At 58.3% G+C, this 20,952-nt stretch overlaps 1 protein-coding gene across 3 annotated transcripts; it reads right to left on the bottom strand.

Annotated features, from left to right (window-relative positions):
• Nucleotides 1-670: 670 nt before the first annotated feature.
• Nucleotides 671-10,418, bottom strand: TOR4A (torsin family 4 member A). 3 transcript variants are annotated; one of them, XM_068914928.1, is made up of 2 exons: nt 10,160-10,418; nt 671-3,709 (listed from the first exon to the last, which is right to left on the bottom strand). In XM_068914928.1, the coding sequence occupies exon 2, from the start codon at nt 3,668-3,670 to the stop codon at nt 1,994-1,996; it is 1,677 nt and encodes a 558-aa protein (XP_068771029.1). In that variant the 5' UTR covers nt 3,671-3,709; nt 10,160-10,418; the 3' UTR covers nt 671-1,993. The 3 variants fall into 3 exon arrangements, with proteins under 3 accessions (XP_068771029.1, XP_009666427.1, XP_009666429.1); XM_009668132.2 differs by lacking the exon at nt 10,160-10,418 and adding an exon at nt 6,313-6,573; XM_009668134.2 differs by lacking the exon at nt 10,160-10,418 and adding an exon at nt 6,386-6,570.
• Between the last annotated feature and the right edge of the window lie 10,534 nt (nt 10,419-20,952).

The following is a 20,952-nucleotide window of genomic DNA, read 5'->3' on the forward strand; positions in this document are numbered from 1 at the left end:
GGGACCCCCGGGGGCCCCGTGTTATAGACACGCTCTGAGCTTGTGTAACACCCCCAACAGCATTTTCAGCTCCCAAACACAGGCAGTGTGGGCACCTGGCTTTCAGCAGTGCCACATTGCCCATTTTTTGGATCTGGCCCTCCTCCCCCTTGCCATCATCATACCCCGATGAGCTAGCAATGAACTCTTCCACAAGCCTTGTTCCCAGACAGGGATCCGACCAGCTAAGGGATCACTTTACCTCTCCGACAGGATTTTTGAAAATGCTGTAGTGCTCTCCCTGATAGGGAACACCCTCAGGACCTCTGGCCTCCCCAAAAAATACAGATTTCACTTAGGAGTGCTCATATCATAGTGCAGCTCAATCAGACAAGTTTATCTCCAGGAAATGGGGTTTGGGAGAAATAAGGATAATTCCCTTCCTGGCATTCCCTTAGTGAGGTCACACAGAGGCCTTTAAGGTGGGGGAGTATGAAGTGCCTGAGCAGGCAAAGGGCTCTGCTCTTCATGCTGTGCACACACTACCTTGACGTGGTCTGAAAGAAACATTCAGCAAAGCTCTAGCCCTTGCTCCCACCCGGAGCCACTGGGGAGCACAGGCGCAGCACAGCTGCATCTGCATGGAAGAGAAATTTGGGAGGAAAACCACATCTCAGTCAAATGGCAGAAATGTACTTTGAAGAATTTTATTTGTGGATTTATTCCTCGCAATAGCTCTGGAAGCGGGATTTTGTGATGGAAGTCTTTGGAGACTCACTATTAGAAAGACGCAAATCAAACAACCAGTGCAAACATCCACAGGATTATGTATATGGTAATTCACAGCAAATTGTAGAAGGGGATCCAGGCACATAAACAAAACCTGAAAAAGCAAGGTCATAAATAACTGCTCAGTTTGCCTGCTCAAAACAAGGACGCACGCTTTTTCAAAGGTGCTTCCAGGCAACATGCTCTCCCCGGGTCTCAATGGTAAAGAACCTTTTTTGGCCTTGCAGGACTGGAAACAAGCCCAGGATTCCTGCTATACTTGGCACAGACAGCCCAAATTGTCTTTTCCAGTGTGTACTGCTCGATATCTGTCAGCTGCTATTTTGGGCTTTCTAGATAATGCATGTGGTGAAGTGTACCCAGAAGCAAAAAGCAGAAGAGCTTTTAGGACAAGTTGCCACCACCAGACCCTAGACAATCCAGCAGCTATTTCTGCATAGCTGGCACATCTGAGCAGTCGTTGAGGCAAGCCCAAACAAACTTGCACTGAAGGAAGCTTGCTGGAGGTGCCAAAGGTGAGCTAAGGTATGAGCTCAGAAGAGCTACAACTTAGGAACTAATCCAAGGACACAAGAGAGTTTTACAAGAGTGCAGTCACGTAGGAACTGGAGAATGCAGAGCGCCCTGACTTCCAGGGCATTTGGGTGACAAAAGAGCCACAGATTCTTCCAGATGTCCCAGATGTCCCCCGACTGTCAGCATTGCCTCTGCTCTGCAGAACCACCAGCCCTTGCACAAGACCAGCCAGGACCAACAAAAGTAAAGGGGTGAAGACCGTGAGGCCACAGAAGGAATAATACAAGGCTCTGTGTACTGCTGAGACAGTAAATCCAAATGCGTTACTATTTACTCCTTCTATTTATATTATCTCACAGCATCTGTTCTCATCTTACAAATCCTTCATGGCAAATATCCCACACAAGCATGTGAGGAACAGACAAAGCACTTCCAAATTAATGGGAGGTTGACTGGGTTTCATTGACCATGCTGCATTCACAGAACATTAGGAACGAGTGATGCATCTGGAGGAGGACAGAGCTTACACAGTAGAGGAGTCTGGGCTGCTGTGTCACAACCTCGAACACTCTTACAATGCATCCACTGGGACGGAATCAGAGCTGGCCTCAGAAAGGACACCATGACCACAGTCTGCTATAAGGTACTCCTCTCTAAGCCCAGAACTCTGCTAATCCTGAGAGCAGGAATTGGTCTCTGCAGTAAATCACTACAGTAGATTGACTTTGGCCACAACCTGCTTGCAGCCCATTCTGGAGTACTGCTTGTCCCCTGTAGTGTAGTAACTGAGCTGACTGGCTAAATTTTCAATATTCTTCTGGTCAGGATACAACCCTTCCCTCCTCATCTCCTCTAGGAAGCAGTTTATGACGTGACTCTTCTCCAGAAGAACAAATGGGACAATGTCCGCAGACTTCCAGAGAGGGTGGGCATGGATCAGTAAAGGCTGGATGATGTTCAGCAGTTCTTCAACTCCCCTTTGCTGACGCAGAAGCTCAGTGGATGCATTCTGGATAACAAACTTTGTTATTTCACTACCTCCTATGTTGCTTATTAGAATGTAGATGGCATTGAGGAACTCATTGGTTTGATTGGGTTCAAAGAATCGGCTGAGAGTATCCAGCAGGACTGGAGACATGAGTTCAACCTCATCCAGAATAAACAATGGTATCTTCTCTTCTATTTCAGCTCTTGTAACCATGTCAGAAATCTTCTTAGACAAATCTATCTGGCAAGTAAGATCACTTACTGCATTTGGACAATGATGCATCACAAAGTACTGAAGCACAAAATCATTGTCCATGACAGAACGAAAATGTTTCGCCAACAGCCAACCAACATGGCTCTTCCCAACTCCTACTGGACCATTTAAAGAAATTACCAGAGGCTTGTTGTGTATGTGGGTGGCCAGATAGTCTTTCAGCAATTCCATAATACTTTCCACAGCAACATTCTGCCCAAATACTTCCCGGTGCATAGTTTTCTCCAAGCCATCTAGGTCATATTTTTGGAGGTTATCATCCAGGTTCTCAATAGCATTTAGAATCTGGAAGAAGATAATGACAATAAGCAAGAGAAGGCAGCGTTTTGCATTGCTCTTCTCCTCTGTTGGAAGATATCGTTTTGTTTTATCTGGATACAGGACTATCCTAGACTTCCTACGTTTCTTCTTCCGCCTGCATTTATTGATAGCATAATGGTCCACAGATGTGTCAAAGGTGAAGTACTGTGAATTTTCAAAGCTGCCATGATTAAAGAAGGACATGGGAGAGCCATACAGGCCAGTTCGGTTCAGGGAAATCTGCCTTCGAAGCAGCCTCGTTTGGACCAGCTCTGAAGATTTTTCTCTAGGGAGCTCTAAATGCAGACGACTTTTCTTTTGCATCCGGAATTGTCGTCGAAGGTGGATGATTGCCCGCAAGGGAGAAGAAATAGAAGAGATTTTCTTTGAAGCAACAGGGATCTCAGCGCAAGGTGCCTCTTCTTTTGCATCGCTCTCAGCGCCCGGCGTCTCTCCTTCAGTATCACTCTCAGTACTGGGCATCTCTCCTTCCCTGTCACTCTCAGCACAAGGCGCCTTTCCTTTTGCATTGTTCTCAACGCCAGGCATCGCTCCTTCCCCATCGCTCTCAGCACAAGGCGCATTTCCTTTTGTGTCGCTCTCAACGCTGGGCATCGCTCCTTCCCCATCGCTCTCAGCACAAGGCGCCTTTCCTTTTGCATCGCTCTCAGCACCGGTCATCGCTCCTTCAGCATCTCTCTCGGCACCAGGCACTTCTCCTTTTGCCTTGCTCTCACTCTTGGCACAGGCCACCTCTCCTCCGACATCCTCCATGGCAGAGGGCAGTTCTCCATCCATCTCAGCACAGTACAGCTCTCCATCCATCTCGTTTGGTTCTTACAGCCCCTTCACATTATCTTCTCTCTAAAAACAAACAAAAAAGGGATAACATGAAATAAACCCTTATAAGATCAGGAAGTAACTGATCACAAGGTATAAGGACCAGGCTACTTCACCTTTAGCAAACAAAGGGTGAAACAAATCATGTTTGGGAACTGCAGCCAAATTAGGAAGATACCCCACCTTTCTCACAGGCAGAAGGATTATCTGTAGTCATCATCCAAGGTAGAATGGCAGAGACCTTCAGACCAAAGCTAACCTTTTAGAAGATATTTTAAGTGCACAAAAGTTCCTGGGACCAGCATGGGGTAAACGGGTGAAATTGTTTGTCCCCACCTGCAAATGTGATGGCTGCTGCGGGAGGAATGGCAAGGGGCCGCACACGCAGGAGACAGCCCGTTCCCCGAGCAGGTGGCTCTGAGGCTCTCCTCACCGAGCACCCCCAGGCTTTGCCCTCACCTCAGCTCTTCTCCCCATTTTACGTTTTGAGACATAGGAAGAGACTGGCTAAGACTTGGGAGAGCTGCAGGCAGCTCTGCACCCACCATCAGGTCACATTTCCAAAAGGTCTCAAATCCATTCAGGGGCCAAAATATGTGGCTGGATTTTCCTAGCAGTCAGTAAGCTGGATGTGCAAACTGGGCTTGGCAGGTGTGAGAAGCTAGCTCCTGCCATATTCGGTACGTGTTTCAAATCCTGAACTTGGCTGACTTGCTCAAAAAACATCCAGGACACCTGTGATGGAGCCCTCGAGGCTGATCAGCCCCCTGGAGCCCTGGCCTCCACCAAAAAACTACCCAGTGACACCAAAAATGGTTGACATTCAACAAGAACCTGGGAAAGGGCTGAACAGCAGCGTGAGACAATTTGCTGTTGATATGAAGCTATTCAGGCCAGGAAGGGTGAGGGCAGGCTGCAGACAAATGCAGGAGGGGCATATGAACGTCAGGGACTGGGAATACAATGAGAGATAAAATTCAGTGTAAATAAATGACCTGATGCATGTGAGAAAAGAAAACCCTGACTTCACATGCAGAAGGAAGGTTCAAAGCTGGCTCCCTCTGAAAGCAAGAGCCAGGGGATATGGTATATACTGCCATGAACTTATCAGCTCAGCCTTCAGCAGCAGTCAAAAAGCAAAACCTATGTTAGGAGTGATCAGGAACAGAACAGAAAATGAAGTGGAAAACACTATTATGCCACTATATAAACCCCTGATTTGCACAAATATTGACTTGTGTATGCAGTTCTCGGGCCTCATAGGAGGAAGGTGAAAGCGGAACTGAAAAAGGTGCTGCGAACAGCGTTGGAGGACCAAAGGCAGGGACCAGCCTCCAGGCAGAGAATGACTGAGTGACCAGGAGCCTTTGGCGGGGAAGAGATGGCAGAGAGAGCTACAACAGGCCTACAGAATTAAGAGTGGTGAGCAGGGATTGAGCGTTCGTCCTCTGCTAATACAAGAACCAGACCATCAGGTGAAGCTAGAAAAAGCAAGGCACAAACCAAAAATAAGGAGAGTTTTTTTATAGGATGGTAGTTAATCTGCAGACCTGCCTGCCAGGAGCTGCTGTGAACTCAAAAAGTCTGCACTGATTCAGGGGCAGACCGGGCAAGAGCTTGGGGAGGGAAGTATTGGAGGTTACTATGCAGACAAACCACGTCAGGCTCCTGCCATCCCCAGGCAACGTGGGGAAGTAGCGTCAACGCTTGTCCTCTTCTTGCTCTCTAGGCAGCCAAGCCTGGTCCTGTAAGAGGCAGGACACCAGGGAGATGGGTCCTCGCTGTGAACCAGAACTGCCATTCCTCTTTCCTTGTGTCTGCTAAATATAAGCAACGCACAAAACCACACCTGTGCGCCAGCGTACACACACGCACATATGCATGTGCGAGCACACCCATAAGGAAACAGTCACTCATATGCCCACAAAGAGACCTTCCAGGGTGGGGACGTGTGCACGGGAGTAAGTTGCTGTGGAAAAAACCTCATTTCTTCAAGCATATGGCAAATAGAAAATACACGTATGGCTTATCATGGCATGGTTTCTCCTTGGGGGCAATTTTTCCCAGGCTGGGCAAGCAGCCCGGCTGTGCAGATGGGTACGCCAGGCAGCCCCAGCCCGTGCCAGTCGCTGCTGGAGGGGCGAGGAGGTGAAGACAGCGTCCAGGCAGCGAGGACTCAGCAGTGAGAGCGAGCGCGCAGCCCTCCCTCGGTCCAGAGCTCCCCACGTCTCACTGCCAGCGCCAGAGCTCCCGTCACCGCCGGCCGGAGGAGCAGGCTGGCCAGGGAGGGCTGAGGCAGGAGTCAGACCGGTTGTGGAGAACGGATGGGTTGTGCCCAAACCTGCTGGGTGGCACAACCCTCTGGGGCAAGGAGCCTCATGGCAGCGCCGGCTCCTCTGGCCAGGGCCCCGGCCCCCTGCGGTCCTTCCCTGCCTTCCGCACCTACGCGCTCGCACCCCCCGACCACCCGACCACACAGGATGCCCTGGCGCACGCGGTGGCGAAGGTCTTCCCAGCTCCGTCTGCTTCCCGCATCGCCGGAGCAAGGCCCCAGAGCCACAGAGGGAAGCGCGGGGACAGGAGCATCCCAGGGAAGAGCAAGCTGTGGGGAAAAGGCACAGACAAACCTCGGTCTGCGAACGAGGAGGAAGAGGACAGGACATGCTCCAGCAGCAGGACGTGATGATGGGAGGAACAAACCTGGCAGGGAAGCTCCGTGGGAGAGAGCAGGTCTCCAGGCCACGATATGCCCCAGTGGGTCCCGGCCACGCAGCACAGGACCCCACGTGCGGCCGTTTCCACGTGCCAAAACACCGCAGGTGACAGCTCTCTCCCCTGCCTGGCACAGAGACTGTCCCAGCAGAGCTGTGTCACGGTGGGAGGGCACCTCCGGACGCGGCGTGTGCTGACGCAAGGGGACAGTTAATTGCGGTGACATCGCCAAACCCACGAGCAGGAACCCCACAGCAGGGCGGGCAGCGCAACAAAAGCCGCTTTCATCAGCTGCCCGAGAAAGCGACCCCAGGTTTTGCCGAAAGCCCTGAGTCTCCGGGGAGGAGGAAGAGGTCCCGGAAGGGTTTTTATTAACTCGCTTTAGCACAGCAGGAAGTGGCTAACCTGCCCGGCGCTAGGTTTCTTGCTCAGGCCAGGGTTTTACTTCCCCCACGGGGAGCCTGACTCACGAGCCCGTCCGCCAACACAAAGCAATGAGAGGGTGCCTGGTGGAAAGGCACGTAGAGTCGCAGGCGCTGGGAAACGCTCCCAGCCGCTTGCTCGCTCCGCCTTGGCTCTTTCCCAGAGCCTCCACCACCGCAAAACGTTCAGGCGCACGGAGCCGTGGACCGCGATCCTTCAGCTCCTGCTCGCTCATGCAGAAACCTGGCCGAGGCGAATGGCTCCCCGAGCGCTAATTGCCGCACGAGCTATGCTAAGGACCGTGGCGCAGGATTCGGCCGTGCCTGGAGCAGAACCAGCCGGACGAGGTTCCTGCAAGCAGCTGTGGAGATGGCACGGGGCAGGCAGGATGGAGGGGACCCCCGGCTCCCCCTGCGCAGGGTGCGGTATCACACTTGCCTCTTCCTCATCTCCCATGTTTGCGGATGTACGAAGGCGACCAACAGGAGGGCTTTCCTGAAAGCTCGGGCCGGACCATCCGGACGACCCCGCTGTTAACCGCGGGGCTCTCGGGGAGCAGCCCCCGGGGCCGTGGGGCCGCGAGCCGCAGGCCGGGGCGGCTGTTGTCCCCAGGCAGTGGGATTGTTGCGTTTTGCCTGGGGCCTGCCTCGACATCTGGAGCAAAACACGCAGCTTCTATCGAAACGCGCGGTTACACTTTTTCAGTCCAACTACACAGGTACAGATGGGCCTGAGGAGACGTTAAGGGGATTTTATGGGATAGGGTTGTTGCTGGCAGGAGAAAAAGAGTGAGCGCAAACGCTTCCCTGCGGATGCTGTTGTGCAACTCCAGGCACTGCCCAGCTGCTGCGCTCCGGCCTGGCAGCTGCAGGAAGCAGTCTCTAGCGCGGTCCCCGAGCCCACCTTCCCACCACCAACAGCGTCCGCGTGAGGAGCCCGGGGGCCGCGCGAGGGAAAACGGAGAGGCCTGAGCTCTCGTTAGCTAGGAGGTGCCCCAGGCCCCTCGGGGCCAGCCGGGGTTCCCAGAGCAGGACGCTGAGCCCTCCGAGCCGAAGAGGAGGGAGGCTGAGGGGAGGGACCTAATCCTGTCCCCAGCAACGGGTAAATAAATGCGTTCAGTCATGCATATAATAATCCTATTAATGCTGTGAGTCAGTTCCTAATACCTGGCGGTATTTACTCAAGACCTGAATTACTTTTTAAAAGCAACCCTTACTTGCACGACGTCTGAAGAGGGACGAAGACGGTGGCTGCCGCTGAGCGAGGCAGAGCGGGCGGCCGGGCCAGCCCTGGGAAGCTGCGGTTTCGGCACCGTAGTGGATGCCTGAGGAAGGCAGCAAGGAAAAGCAGTGGAAATTCGGTCCTCAGCTTCACAAGTGCTCGTGTAAACATCATTAGTCACTTTTCTGGGACTAGTTTAAACATACTGCAGGAAAACTTGCACGTGGCTCTTGAAAATGTCCCTGAGAGAGCATTCAAATTTCCTCCTTTAATTTTACTCTTAGCATTTGCATGTACGTGTCACCCTACTCCTGCCAAAACAAACTTTCCACAACAAATGGTCCTGTGTAGGCAGACAGAGACACACGCATCTGCCCGGGGCAGGAGAGGGAGCTGCGCTGCGGGTCCCACGTCCCCTGGCTCCGCTGGCGGGGTGATGGGGAGGACCGAGGGCCACCACCCCTGGATCAGCACAGCGCGGGCGGCCGAGAAACGCCCAAGAGCCTGCACGCAGACGCTGCATGGCTTTACCCGCTTCTGATCTCCAAAAACTGCCTTCAAGCAGGCTGCAGTCACAAGTAGAAGCACCCAGCTTGCGTGACACGGGTCCAACACGTGAGCCCGCATCCACTCGCAGCAGGTCGTGCCCCAAGAACCAAGCCCCAGCACGCCACGCGGACCAGAAGTGCCCTGGCGAGGCACCACCTGCTTTTAAGGGCAACCCCTCACTGAAGTTACATGTAGCTGAGCTCCCTTCCGAGCAGCCCCTCACTGTGCAGATGCAAGGGAAGGGGCTGTTCAGCTCGAGCGCTGCCTGCGTAGCTCAGGCCTGATGCGAGGGAGGACGGACAGTTTGGCCGCAGACCCGTGGTTCGGCGATGCATGTCAGCACGGAGGCAAGCTCAGGACTGGGAGGCATGTGTGCTGCCTGCAGCGCGCCTCTCCCTTCGTTACCACCATTAATTAAGCTTGCAGACACCAAAACAATGCATTTTTCCAAGGATAGCATCAGAAAGGAGGGAATCGCATCCAAAAGTGCGATTGTTAAAGCCCCTCAAGGGGAAAAAGGCGATTAGTAAAGTCACTGGGAAAAGGAGATGGTTGAAAAAAGTCCAAAACGTTAATCCCGCCAGCTGACACCCGACGTCCTCTGCCTAAAACTGAACCGTTTCTAGGGCGAAAAGCTAAGCCAAAGCGTTCCCCCAGCTGGGGGAAGCAGATCCAAAATAGCTGAAGCGAGTGGAAACACTGGATCGCGGGACAGCCCGCTATCGCCCCGAGCGCCGGCGAAGCGGCAGTCGCCAGCCACCGCCGCGGCGCGGCCCCCCGCAACACCCGCACGCGGCTCACGGGCCGACAGGTGCCAGCGAACCGCCGAGTTACAGATCGGCGGCGGCGGTGCGCAGGCTCCCCAGCTCTCAAGCAAGCGCTTCTCCTCCAAAACGCCAGGACGTTTGGCGGCCGTGTCCCCAGGAGGCAGCTTGGGGCGCGCAGGGGTCCGCTTTCACCGCGTGTGAGGGTGGTGGCGAGGGCACCGCAAGAGCCCGCAAGTGGCTCACCCAAAAACTCCACTTTCCATCAAAACTGCCACCAGACCCGCTTCCGGCAGAAATTTCGCGCCGGGCGCGCAGACCTGCAGCAAGGGCGGCAGAGAGCCGTGGGCAGCCAAAACGGCAGCGGGCGGGAGAGGGCCCGCGGGACGGCGGCGGCGGCGATGACAGGCGGGGGGGGTCGGCGGGTGCAGAAAGAGGGGAAGGCTGGGGGCGAGGGCAGCGCAAGGCGGCAAGGAGGGACGGGGCGGCGGGAGCCGCGGGCAGCGGTGGGCCGTGCGCCACGTGGAGGTCGGCGACTCGACGGAAGGGATGGCAAGCGGCGGAAAGAGCCGGCGCGGCGTGCCAAAAGCGGGGGTGGGGGGGGAGGCCTTCCCTTCCCCGCCGTCGCCCGCGGAGCCGCCCCGGCGGCGCGGGAGCAGCCCCGGAAGGGCACGGCCGGGGCTCGACGTCACCTGCGGCGGGCCCGAGGCCGAGGCGCGTTTCGGCGGAGGCAGAGCCTGGGGAAAGGGCCCGGCGGGGCGGCCGGGGAAGAGGCGCGCGACCGAGCGAGCCCGAGCGCCGTTACCGGGGAGCGTCTTCCTGCCAGCCCTGCCGGGACGCCGGCGCCTTCTCCTCCGCCGGGGGAGGCCCCGCTGCCGCGCCAAGCCGAGCCTCCGGCCTCCGACCGGCCGCCTGGCCCTCTACCGCGCTCTCATTTGTATAAAAACCCGTCGGCCGAGAGGAAACGGCAAGGAGGAGTGGCCCTGTCGCCGCACTTCCTTCTCCCCGGCTGCAGCAGCGGCGGCGGGGCGGCCGGGGCCTGGCTCCGGCCCGCCTGGCCCCCCCGCGCCCGGCCCCAGCCAAAGGGTTTATTCGCTTTCCCGGAGCTGCGCGGACGCTGCGCCCGGTTGTCTCGGGCAGCGCCGGAGCATCTGGCAAAGCGATACGAACCGGAGGCTCATGGCCGAGATAAACGGGCGATGCCGTCCGGACCGCTGAGGTCAGGCGGGAGGAACGGAGAGTCCCGCTCGGCCTTAAAAGCCCCGAGTTTAGGGAAAACATCCCCCGGCCTCCAACACGTCATTAGCTCCAGAGCTCGTCACTGCTGAAGGCTGCTAAAGGTCGAGGCAGCGGCGCTGCATAAAGCCGTTATCGGCGTTAAAGCAGCCCCGACGCAGCTCGGAGCAAAGCCCCAGGCGGCCTTCTCGTCATCGGGCCACCAGAGGAGGCCGAGGTCGCCAGCTCGCCTCTGCCCGCTGGCCGCCCGCCGCCCTGGGGGCTCGGCTCCCTCCCCGGCCCGGCAGCCCCCGACCCGCCGCAGCCGCCGGCCCCGCTCCCCGGCTGCGGGCTGCTGCGTGGCGGGACCCGGCCCGCCAGAAAAGATGGCACCGGCATCCCCCCCGGCACCTCGCAACCCGGCGAGCCGTGGCACGCGCTGCCCAGCGGCTGAGCCGGCCTCGCGCGCGGGCCCAGACACCCTCCCCAAACCTGTTTCTTCCACGAGATTCATGGAGAGGGAGAAAAGGAAGAAGCGGGGTTTTTTTTTTTTTTTTTTTAAACCTACCCGGCAGCAGGCAGGTTAAAAAAACCTTGTTTTTAAAACCTAGTAGGTTTTAACCTACTCCCGAGCGAAGGCTCGCGCCAGCACCGCTGGAGCTGGGGTGGCACAGCCCGCGCGCGACCCCAGCGCGGAGCTGTGCGCGGACGGGAGGGCGATGCAGCCGCAACCCCGAGCGGAGCCCTGCACTGGGCGAGGGGTCTCTGCCCCTCTCCACCGACCCCAAAGGTGGGAGAAGCTTCAGCAGAGACATCTACATCACGGACGTTCAAAGTCTCGCCGACTCCCAGCCCCAGTAACCGTTCCCGCAGCCGGCACGCTTGGCAGGAAACCCATCCGGAGCTCGAGGAGGAGCAGGAGCAGAGGCCGGGGCCGCGTCAGGCCGGGGCCGGGCTCCCTCGGCCGCCTGCCCGGCGCGGCTGCCCCCGAAGGATGGCTACTGTGGGCAACGGGGCGGGGGGGGGATTTGCCTGGCCAGTACTGTGCGTTGCGAGGGGAAAGGAGCTCGGCCGGCGATCGCTGCCAGCGGGGTTGGGCTCAGGGTACCTGAAGGCGGCCAGAAAGTTTGGCAGCAACAAGCTGGCGGACACCGCAGCGGGATAGGGCCGGCGATGGCACGCGGGGGGCTCAGCACCGAGAAAAACACCGTGTGAAAAATGAAGTGTAACGCGCCTCCCCCCCGCCAAAAAAATACCCCCTGAAAGCGGCAGTTGGGAGAGCAAGACGGTGACAGGCCGTTAACAAACGCAGCGCTAGGTGGCCAGATAAAACACGAGCCGCCATGCGAAAAGAAAACGAAGGCGTCCAAAAACGCCCTGCTGAGAACAGGGAAGTGTTGAGAGCGGCAAAGCCCGGAAAACCCAGCCATCGTGAGCCGACAGGAGAGCATTAAGAGGGTGAAAGCAGCGCTCAAAGGGTGCCCCGCTACTAAAACAGTGTTTTTGAATCCCTCGAAAGTGGGACGGAGCGCCCAACGCGCCAGGGCCACACCAGGCCGTCGAGGCCCTGGCAGAGGCGGGCAAGGAGCTCCCCGTTCCTGCTGGACCCATTCCCCCACCTGATCCTTTCGTGGTGGCCACCGGGGCAGAGCACCTGGGTCGCTTCGATGGACGGACACAGCAAGGATTGGTCCCGTGGAGATGGGGGGGACACAAGACCCAGCGCTGGCTGGCGGCATCTGAGGGTCCTGGGGAAAGCCCAAGGTGAAAGTGCAGCCGCGCTGGCCACGGGGCGTCTGGCACCCGCGGTCCAGGGAGCCCCTTGCCACCCCTGGGGGGACGAAAGGTGGCAGAGGAGCTTCGGCGCAGGCACCGAGGATGCTCGGGGCTCAGGGACGCAATCCTGGCCTCACCACTGACCGGCCTCCAAAGCCACCACCTCAGTGGGCAGCAGCCACCGAAAAAAAAGGGTCACCGCAGTATGGAGCGTTATCAGCCGGGGAGGGAGGACAAGACAGCAGGCACCACCTGGCGCTGTCTGAGCGAGGGACTGAGAGGGCACCTAAGGCAGCCCGGGAAGGAGGGGTGCATGGTGGGGAGAAGACCGCAGAGGACAGCCCCGCTCGTGTTCTGGGCCGGAATAAGGCCTTGTCCTCCCGCTCCTAGTGGGAATAACGGCTCGTCCTGCTGCTCCCACCGCTGCGGCCCCCAGGGCCAGGCTGCGCCAGGGCGGGGGCTGCAACCGCCCCCCGTGAGACCCTGTGTGTGCAATGGGGGGGGGGGTGTATTGGGGCAGTGTGACAGGGGGTGGGTAAGGGGGTGTTGGGGTGTGTGTGTGTGTGTGTGTGTGTGTGTGCGAGCACATCGGGGGGGGTGTGACGGGTGTGTGTGTGTGTGTGTGCGTGAGCGCATCGGGGGGGCGTGTGACGGGTGTGTGTGTGTGTGTGTGTGTGTGCGCGCGCGAGCGTATTGGGGGGGTGTGACAGGTGTGGGTGTGGGTGTGGGTGTGTGTGTGCGTGCGTGCGTGCACACATCGGGGGGGGTGCGTGCACGCATCGGGGGGGGTGTGATGGGTGTGTGTGTGTGTGTGTACGCGCGAGCGCATCGTGGGGTGTGACGGGTGTGGGTGTGGATGTGGGTGTGGGTGTGCGTGCATGCATGCACGCATCGGGGGGGTGTGATGGGTGTGTGTGTGTGTGTGTACGCGCGAGCGCATCGTGGGGTGTGACGGGTGTGGGTGTGGATGTGGGTGTGGGTGTGCGTGCATGCATGCACGCATCGGGGGGGTGTGATGGGTGTGTGTGTGTGTGCGCGCAAGCACATTGGGGGGGGTGTGACGGGTGTGTGTTTGTGTGCGAGCGCATCGGGGGGGTGTGACGGGTGTGTGTGCATGCACACATCGGGGGGGTGTGACAGGGCGTGTGTATGTGTGTGTGTGTGCGTGAGCGCATCGGGGGGTGTGACGGGTGTGTGTCTGTATGTGTGTGTGCACGCGTGCGTGCACGCATCAGGGAGGTGTGATGGATGTGTGTGTGTGCGCGCGCGAGCGCATCGGGGGTGTGACAGCTGTGGGTGTGGGTGTGCGTGTGCGTGTGCGTGCGTGTGTGCACGCATCGGGGGGGTGTGATGGGTGTGTGTGTGTGTGCGTGAGCGCATCGGGGGGTGTGACGGGTGTGTGTCTGTATGTGTGTGTGCACGCGTGCGTGCACGCATCAGGGAGGTGTGATGGGTGTGTGTGTGTGCGCGCGCGAGCGCATCGGGGGTGTGACAGCTGTGGGTGTGGGTGTGCGTGTGCGTGTGCGTGCGTGCATGCACGCATCGGGGGGGTATGATGGGTGTGTGTGTGTGTGTGTGAGTGCATCGGGGGGTGTGACGGGTGTGTGTCTGTGTGTGTGTGTGTGCACGCGTGCGTGTGTGCACGCATCGGGGGGTGATGGGTGTGTGTGTGTGTGCGAGCGCATCGGGGGGGTGTGACGGGTGTGTGTGTGTGCACGCGAGCACATCGGGGGGGGTGTGATGTGTGTGTGTTTGTGTGCGAGCGCATCGGGGGGGTGTGATGGGTGTGTGTGCATGCACACATCGGGGGGGGTGTGACACGGTGTGTGTGTGTGTGTGTGTGCGCGCGCGCGAGCGCATCAGGGGAGGGGTGTGATGGGGGGGGTGCGCATCAGGGCAGCTTTGGGTCCCTTCTCACACACCTGCCCGCAGCCCCCTCTCACCTCGGGGCGTCCCTCAGGGGCGCCAGCCCCGGCCATCCCCGCTGCCGGGCCACGTCCCCCAGCCGTCCCCGGCGCCTCCGCTCGCCGCGCAGGGGAAGCGGCTGCCAGCCTGGGGCCTGCAGCCGCACTAACACCGTGGCGGTGGCGGCGGTGGCGGCGGTGGCCCTTCCTGCAGAGCCAGGCCCGCTGCGAACGCCAACCCTGCGCCAAGAGGGCCGGCGCGCGAGGCCCGGCCTGCTGCGGCCCCGGCCTCTGCGCCGACCCCCGCTGCCGGCCTGCAGCTCCGCCAGAGGGAAATGGGGGGGACGAGGAGAGGTGGGAGGCGCCGGTGGGGAGAGGGAGACGGCGATGCCTGAGTGGCTTTGGGGACAGTTTTGGTAGCAGCGGGCGATCGGCACCCACCGGTTTGGGTCCCGACAGCAGGCGGCTCCCAAACAGGGCGGCCGCCAGCAGCGAGCTGGGGAGAGGAACGCCGGGAACGGGGGAAATCCGTCCACAGAAGGCCACGGCAGGGGGGGCTACACGGGCCACGCGCTCGGGGCGGCCGCGAAAGCGGCGCCGTCGAGGTCGGGCGAAACCCGCCCCGCGGATGAAGGAGCCCTTGGCAGGACCCTGCGGTGGCGCGGCCGGGAGCAGCCTGGCCCCGGACGGCGTGAGCCGAAAACAGAGAGTCGAGAAGGGGAAGCAGGACTCCGAGGAGGGAACCGGAACCACGTGAGCAGCTCCGGCCCTGCAGCCGGCCGCTCCCGAGCGCCCTCTCGCCCGCCGGCCCTCGGGGCAAGAAGGAAACGGGCCAGAAGCCAGCCCTGAAGAGCAGAAGCGTATACCGGCCGTGGCCGCGGCGGGCCCCCGCTTCGCTTCGAACCCTCCTGCGCGCCGGGTCTCCCGCTTTCACGGGCCCCTCGAGCCCTCGGCCTTCCCACCCGAAACGGCTTTGTGCTCTAGCAGAAGGCGCAACGCTGGGGCAAGCGCAGCGTGAAACCGTAGCGCGGACCTAAAGGATTGGGATGAGCAACTCTCTCCAGCCCCCCCCACCCCCACCCCCAAATTACAACCCGGCTCTCCTCCCTCGTCTCGCCGAGCCCGGCGCCGCTGCGAGCGGGGTGCAGGGGCAGACGGCGGGTTTGGGCCCCGCCACGCTCAGCCTGGCTGCGCCGCCGCTACTCGCAGCCGTTTCCAGCCTTTGTAAGCCGTTCTGCTTTAGCACAGCCTAAATAACCCAAACAGTTTATACGTGGGCAAAGGAGCGTCCTTTTTGGGGGGGGAAATACATCCTGTTTGGTTTAGCGGTGAGCATCTAAACAGTCTATAAATAGCCCAAGGTAAATGCTGTGGCCTTGCTCTCCGCGGAGAGAGGGCAGCAGCTCCAGCTCGCCCAGAGCACTCAGGGCTCTCGAATGCAAGCGCAATTCTGTCCCCCCCCCCGGCCCCCGGCTGCGAGATCAATATCTCAAAGGAAAAAAAAATCCACGTGTTTGTCAGCTTTTCCCCCCCGTGGGGTCGCTGCGGAGAACCAGGTCACTGCCAACAGGCAAAAGGCGTCTCAGGGCCGGAGGGCTCCGCCTGACCCTTCCTCCGTGGCGCAAACACGTGGGCTCGCGCCGACGAGCCCAGCGACACGTCTCCCTGCGCCCGCAAGAACTGCTTTTAAAAGCGGGGGGGGGGGGGGGAGCTTTTGAAGAGTCTGTGACTTCAAACGGAGGCGGCGGCGGCAGCGAGCATCCTCAGCCGTTCCTCCCCCAGCCGGCAGGAAAGCTCCTTAGGCCATGACACATCGTCCGGCTTCCAGCTGCAGCTTGCTTCCCAAGCAGCAGTCACCTAAAAACGGTCTTAACGCTCGCATGCGTAAGGGAGCCGTCCCAGCCACAGTCTCTGTCGTAACAACGAGGACGTCTGCAAACACTACAGTGCAGCTAAAGCCATTTTTAAATGTCTAAGGAGTAAAGAGAGGGATTTTCCTTGCGTTTTCCAGCTATGCAATTTATTTTCCTAAACGGGGAAGCTATTTGCAAAAGAAAGACAGCGGCAACTTTTTGTGTGGTTCTAAAATGTGGCTTTTGCTGGTTTTTAACGCCCGCTGCTGCAGGCGAGCGCTGAGAAGCCTTTTTCCAGCTTTCTCAGTTCTGATTGAAACCCTTCATTTCCAGCTTGTTCCAATTAATTTTAAGACTTTTACATGCCATAAAAGCTCTAGTACTTATTACACTGCAAGTTTTCCTGTCATAATGCTTTGAAATTACCATATTAAAAATCATCCAGTGGCTCTGACTCAGTGCTCCTCCGGGACCTCCGGCGGGCAGAAAAGCCATTTCTGGCGGCCTGCGCCGAGGCTGGGTGTGCGGGGAAGGGCAGCCCCACGGCGCCATCGCTCAGCCGGGCCGAAGAAAGTGGGGTGATGCCCCGCAAGCCGGGCAGCTCCAGCGCTATGGGGCACTCTGGTTTCTAGATGCTCCTCAGCCTTCGTGGGGAACCAGCTGCTCCGAGAAGGATGGAGCCCCCAGCGCGGCAAGAGCGCAAAAGGGAGCCCCCACCAAACCCGTACGCGGGCTGTGTCTCCTGCAGCTGGATTAGCACGAATGCTATGGAAATCGGCTCCTGGGGGAGCATAGTTGTGGTCTTGTTCACAGGGCAAAAAAAAAAGTTCTTGTCTCACTTTTTTTCCCAGCTCATCTGGAGGTTGAAAGGGAAACCACTGACCATCCCTGCTTCTTCCTAGACTTGCTGGCTCACGGCTCCCGCATGCAGCACCGGGCCCATCACTGGCCCGAGGAGCACACCGGCTCCACTACGGAGCACGTAGCGATGGGCTTTCCTGGGACCACCTTGGATCGCGTTGCAGCGGCTACTGGCCCAGTTCCCGGCCACAGCCGGCGCAGGGTGGGAAAGGCTGGGGATCGCCACGTCCCGAGCTTGCTCTGTGGCACCTGGGTGAGCCGGACTCGCCGTGCACAGTCACCTCTGGCTGCTGCACTTGGACACCGCACCTGGCTCACGGACACGCTCGTCTCCATCCTGTCACCACCGAGGCTCCATGCTGGAGCCAGAGCGGGGCTGTTGTCCAGGATCTAGCCTCCCATCTTGTCCCCATCCTGTCCCCAGCCACAGGGATGTGCTCGTGAGAACAAACTGGAGAAGAGAGGGCAAAGCAGCGGGGACCGGCCCTGTGCTGCGAGGAGTTGTCGAAGGCGTTGGGGCTGTTCACCTGGAGAAGGGAAGCCTGACGGGAGCAACGCAAACAGCCTTCAAATCCATAAACAGGCGCTTGTAGGAACAAATCGGGAGCTGGACTAGAAGAAACCCGATGGAGTTGCAGCAAGCGAGATGTTAGGGAGCCTCGTGAGACCTGGGAGGAGGTGAAATCTCCAGCAGCGATGGGTTTTTAAGGATGGTGAATAGCTGTCAGCATCGGTGCAGCTAATCCGTCAAGGCCAGGCAGGTGCCAGGAGGGGAACGGTGGCATCCCCATCTCAACACAGGCCTTGGGTATCGGTGTTATGGGTTAAGCCCTTTGCTGCTTGCCCAGATAGCTTGGAAACACGGCAGAGCCCAGGGGCAGCGCTGGGCTCACTCCCTGCTCTGGGGCAGGGCGGCCTCTGGGTGCCAAGCGGGCACCCTGCGAGCGGGGACGGGGTCTGCGTGCTGAGCCATCTGCAGCGTAAACCCAGTGTCCAGGAGGAGAGTGAGTCAGGCCTGGCCGGGGGAGTAGCTCAGGCTGCTGTGGCAATGGAACAAACTCACTCATCACACCTACCAGGCCTCATCCTGAGAGCGAGGCAGAGGAACAGTCGATAAAGGTCACCAGAGGAAGCAAAGCCCATGCCGTGCTGGCCCAACACTGCCGTGGGAGAGATGCCAGCGCCGTGCTCACCTCTGTCCCACCTGTCCTCCATCGCATCCATAGCGCTGGACTCGCTTTAATCGCCACGCAGGTTGTGTACAACCTCCAGGCAGGTCCAGCCCGGGGAGGGGGGACCAAGGGGAACGGTGGCAGCAGCGGCACCAAGGGAGGCGAGCTGGGACATGGGCAGAGCTGAAGGGTGCTCCCGAGCTCTTCCCAGCCCCTTGCACCTCTTCCTGTCCCCAATGTGTCCCCTGGCCGGGTTCACCCAGCACACGGGGTAAGGGAGGGTGTCATCGGGAACGTGGTGGGGCGGCACCGCATCCACCTGGCAGCCCACTGCCTGTCCGGCTCCCCAGGCAGCTCGCAGGGCCTGGTGTCACCCATTCAAGCAGCTGCTGGGGGGTGACGCTCCCTCGTGCCCAACGCCCGCGCTGGAAGCTCTGCATCCGCTGCCCTACACGGCGGGCAGCTCTCGGCCCTCTCGATTAGGTATCCCCTACTGCTGGGGTCCTGGCCAGGCAGCCAGTTATTAAGGTAGTGACCATTAAGGCCAAGGACCAGCGTCAGCCCTGCTTCCTCCTCCTCCTCCTGCGTGACCCGATTCGGCTCCTCTTCCTCACCCAGCGAGGCCCTACGTGGCCTGTACATGTCTTGCTCGCTCTCCCCTCCCAAGGCACGCAGGTTTTACATGGACGGCAGGCACTTGTGAGCTGCTCTGATTTATTCAGCAGTGGATGAATATCTAATCAAGAGGATGAGGAGCAGAGCCTCGAGTGGGCTAGGGCACCTGCTACTCACCCGGACAAAGACAGGCTCAGCGCTGCTCACTGCATGCGCCCCGAGCCCCGCCACATCCATCCCGGAGTCACACTGGCCTAGGACCGTCTCGCGTCAGCCCTGGGTGACCTTCTGTACCTCCCCGGCATCTTCCCTGCTCTGGCCCTGCCCTCCCCAGGCATCAGCCCTTTTCTCCTCCATGCACCCAGCTCCCCACCCCAGCATGGGAACCCACTGCAGCCTGCCAGCCTCCACCGTGACACTGCATTGCACCAGGTCCCAGACATTGCCGTGTCGCATCCTGAGCCCTGAAGGTCAATACTGCCTTTTAGCACAGCCCTATGCGAGCCCCCCTGCCACCTACCTGCACCTCACCAGCCCTGGCACCCACCCTCCATGCACACTACCCATCCCACCTGCCAGCACCGCAAGCTCCCACAGTGGCACAGCTGCATCACCTCCCAACACCCATGTGCACGTAGGGATGCTGCTGTGTCCCAACAACCATCCCTCCACCACTGAGGGTCACAATCACTGTCATCCCCAAGCCACAACCTGTCACAACCCCTCAAAGGTGCTCCGGGGTTGAGTGAGTCTCAGGGCTTCTCCATCCTGGGATGACACATCTGAGAGCAGAAGTAAGATTTACTTACTGTTACATCTGGGAAACACATGGTCAACTTCAGGAACAGTCTCGACCATTCCAGGTGTAGCAATATCTGTTGAGCCAAGTTCTGTTCAGTTTTCCAACATACCTGAACCTGGTCAGCAGGACAGTAGAGAGCAACCCCCCTCGCAGCTGGTATGAACCAGGCTGGGCTTTACCCAGAGCAAGAGACCCAGGACATCCTGTTGTCATGCTGAGTGGCCAAGCGTTGGTCCAGGAATAGCCCAAGTCCAAGATGGCAAAGAACATCGTCAGCTGCTGGCTAGGGCACTCAGGGGTTGAGGGTCACCATGGGACAAACCTTCCTTGTCCCCCACTAGCACCTCTAACCAGGGTGCGGTACATAAAGCAAAGTGGGGCAGGCTGGTCCTAGGGATTATTCAGGCGGGATTTGCCTATTTACAAAAAAGTCAGCCTCCATTAGGTCTCCAAATCTTCAGACGTTAGTCTCAAATTGCCCAAACTTACCCCCCTTTTCTGCCCTAAAAGTCTGAGAGGAGGATTTGGAGCATTTGTTCCCCACTATAAGAGGGAGAGCCCACAATGTAGCGCTTCCAGGCCTTTAAGCATTAAGAGACAAGAGTGAACATGAAATACAGTTTTGTTGCTGTTGTTGTTTTTTTAAAACATGTTCCACGAGTCTCTCATGCACCTGGATCCAGAGCAATGCAGCCAGGGTTAAAGATTGTTCCTGTGTTTTAAATTCGGCCCTTTGGTATCTGAATTCCAGCTGTCTCATTATACAGTCTGGGCTAAAAGATGCAGCACCGGAGGGAAAAACTTATTGGGCCATGGAAACTCATTCGTTGCTTCTTAGGAAGCAAAATTTTAGGAAGACCCAGATTTCCCCAGCATATTCCTCCTGATGGGATAAGCAAAACCCACCTGGAAACAGGACCGAGGAACCCTGAATGTTATTAAGTGGAGACCGAATACAATCATTCTGAAACTCTTTGCTTGATCTTGTGTCCAGGTTATGGGCACGATGATTAAATAAAGCAGCTCAGGGATTATCCCATCCAACTGTCTTGGTGATCTCACTGATGCAAATAACCCTGAAGCACACCAAGACGACGTGCGCTTGAGAGCACCAGTCATACTGTTTGAAGACACGCATTCGTGCCATGGTAAAGTAATCCTACCAGCATCTGGATAATCCACTGTAATATTCCCCAGGACTAAACAGCTTGCCCTGAAGAACTGCTACATTTCATCCATCTAAAGCATTCTTTATCCCACAATAAAATTATCCCACACATCCCAAGAGTGCTGAACAACGGTAAGCTGACCCGAGTCTTCCGCCTACCCAAACCAAAGGAGATAGCATGGACAGCACGCTTGTTTTTGTGTAGAGTCTCACTCATCACAGCCAGCTGCAA

Source organism: Struthio camelus, chromosome 20 (genome assembly GCF_040807025.1).
Source record: "Struthio camelus isolate bStrCam1 chromosome 20, bStrCam1.hap1, whole genome shotgun sequence".
Lineage (NCBI taxonomy): Eukaryota > Metazoa > Chordata > Aves > Struthioniformes > Struthionidae > Struthio > Struthio camelus.

Coding starts and splice junctions, on each gene's coding strand:
- TOR4A (XM_068914928.1), bottom strand. CDS start 3,670: ATGGATGGAGAGCTGTACTGTGCTGAGATGGATGGAGAACTGCCCTCT.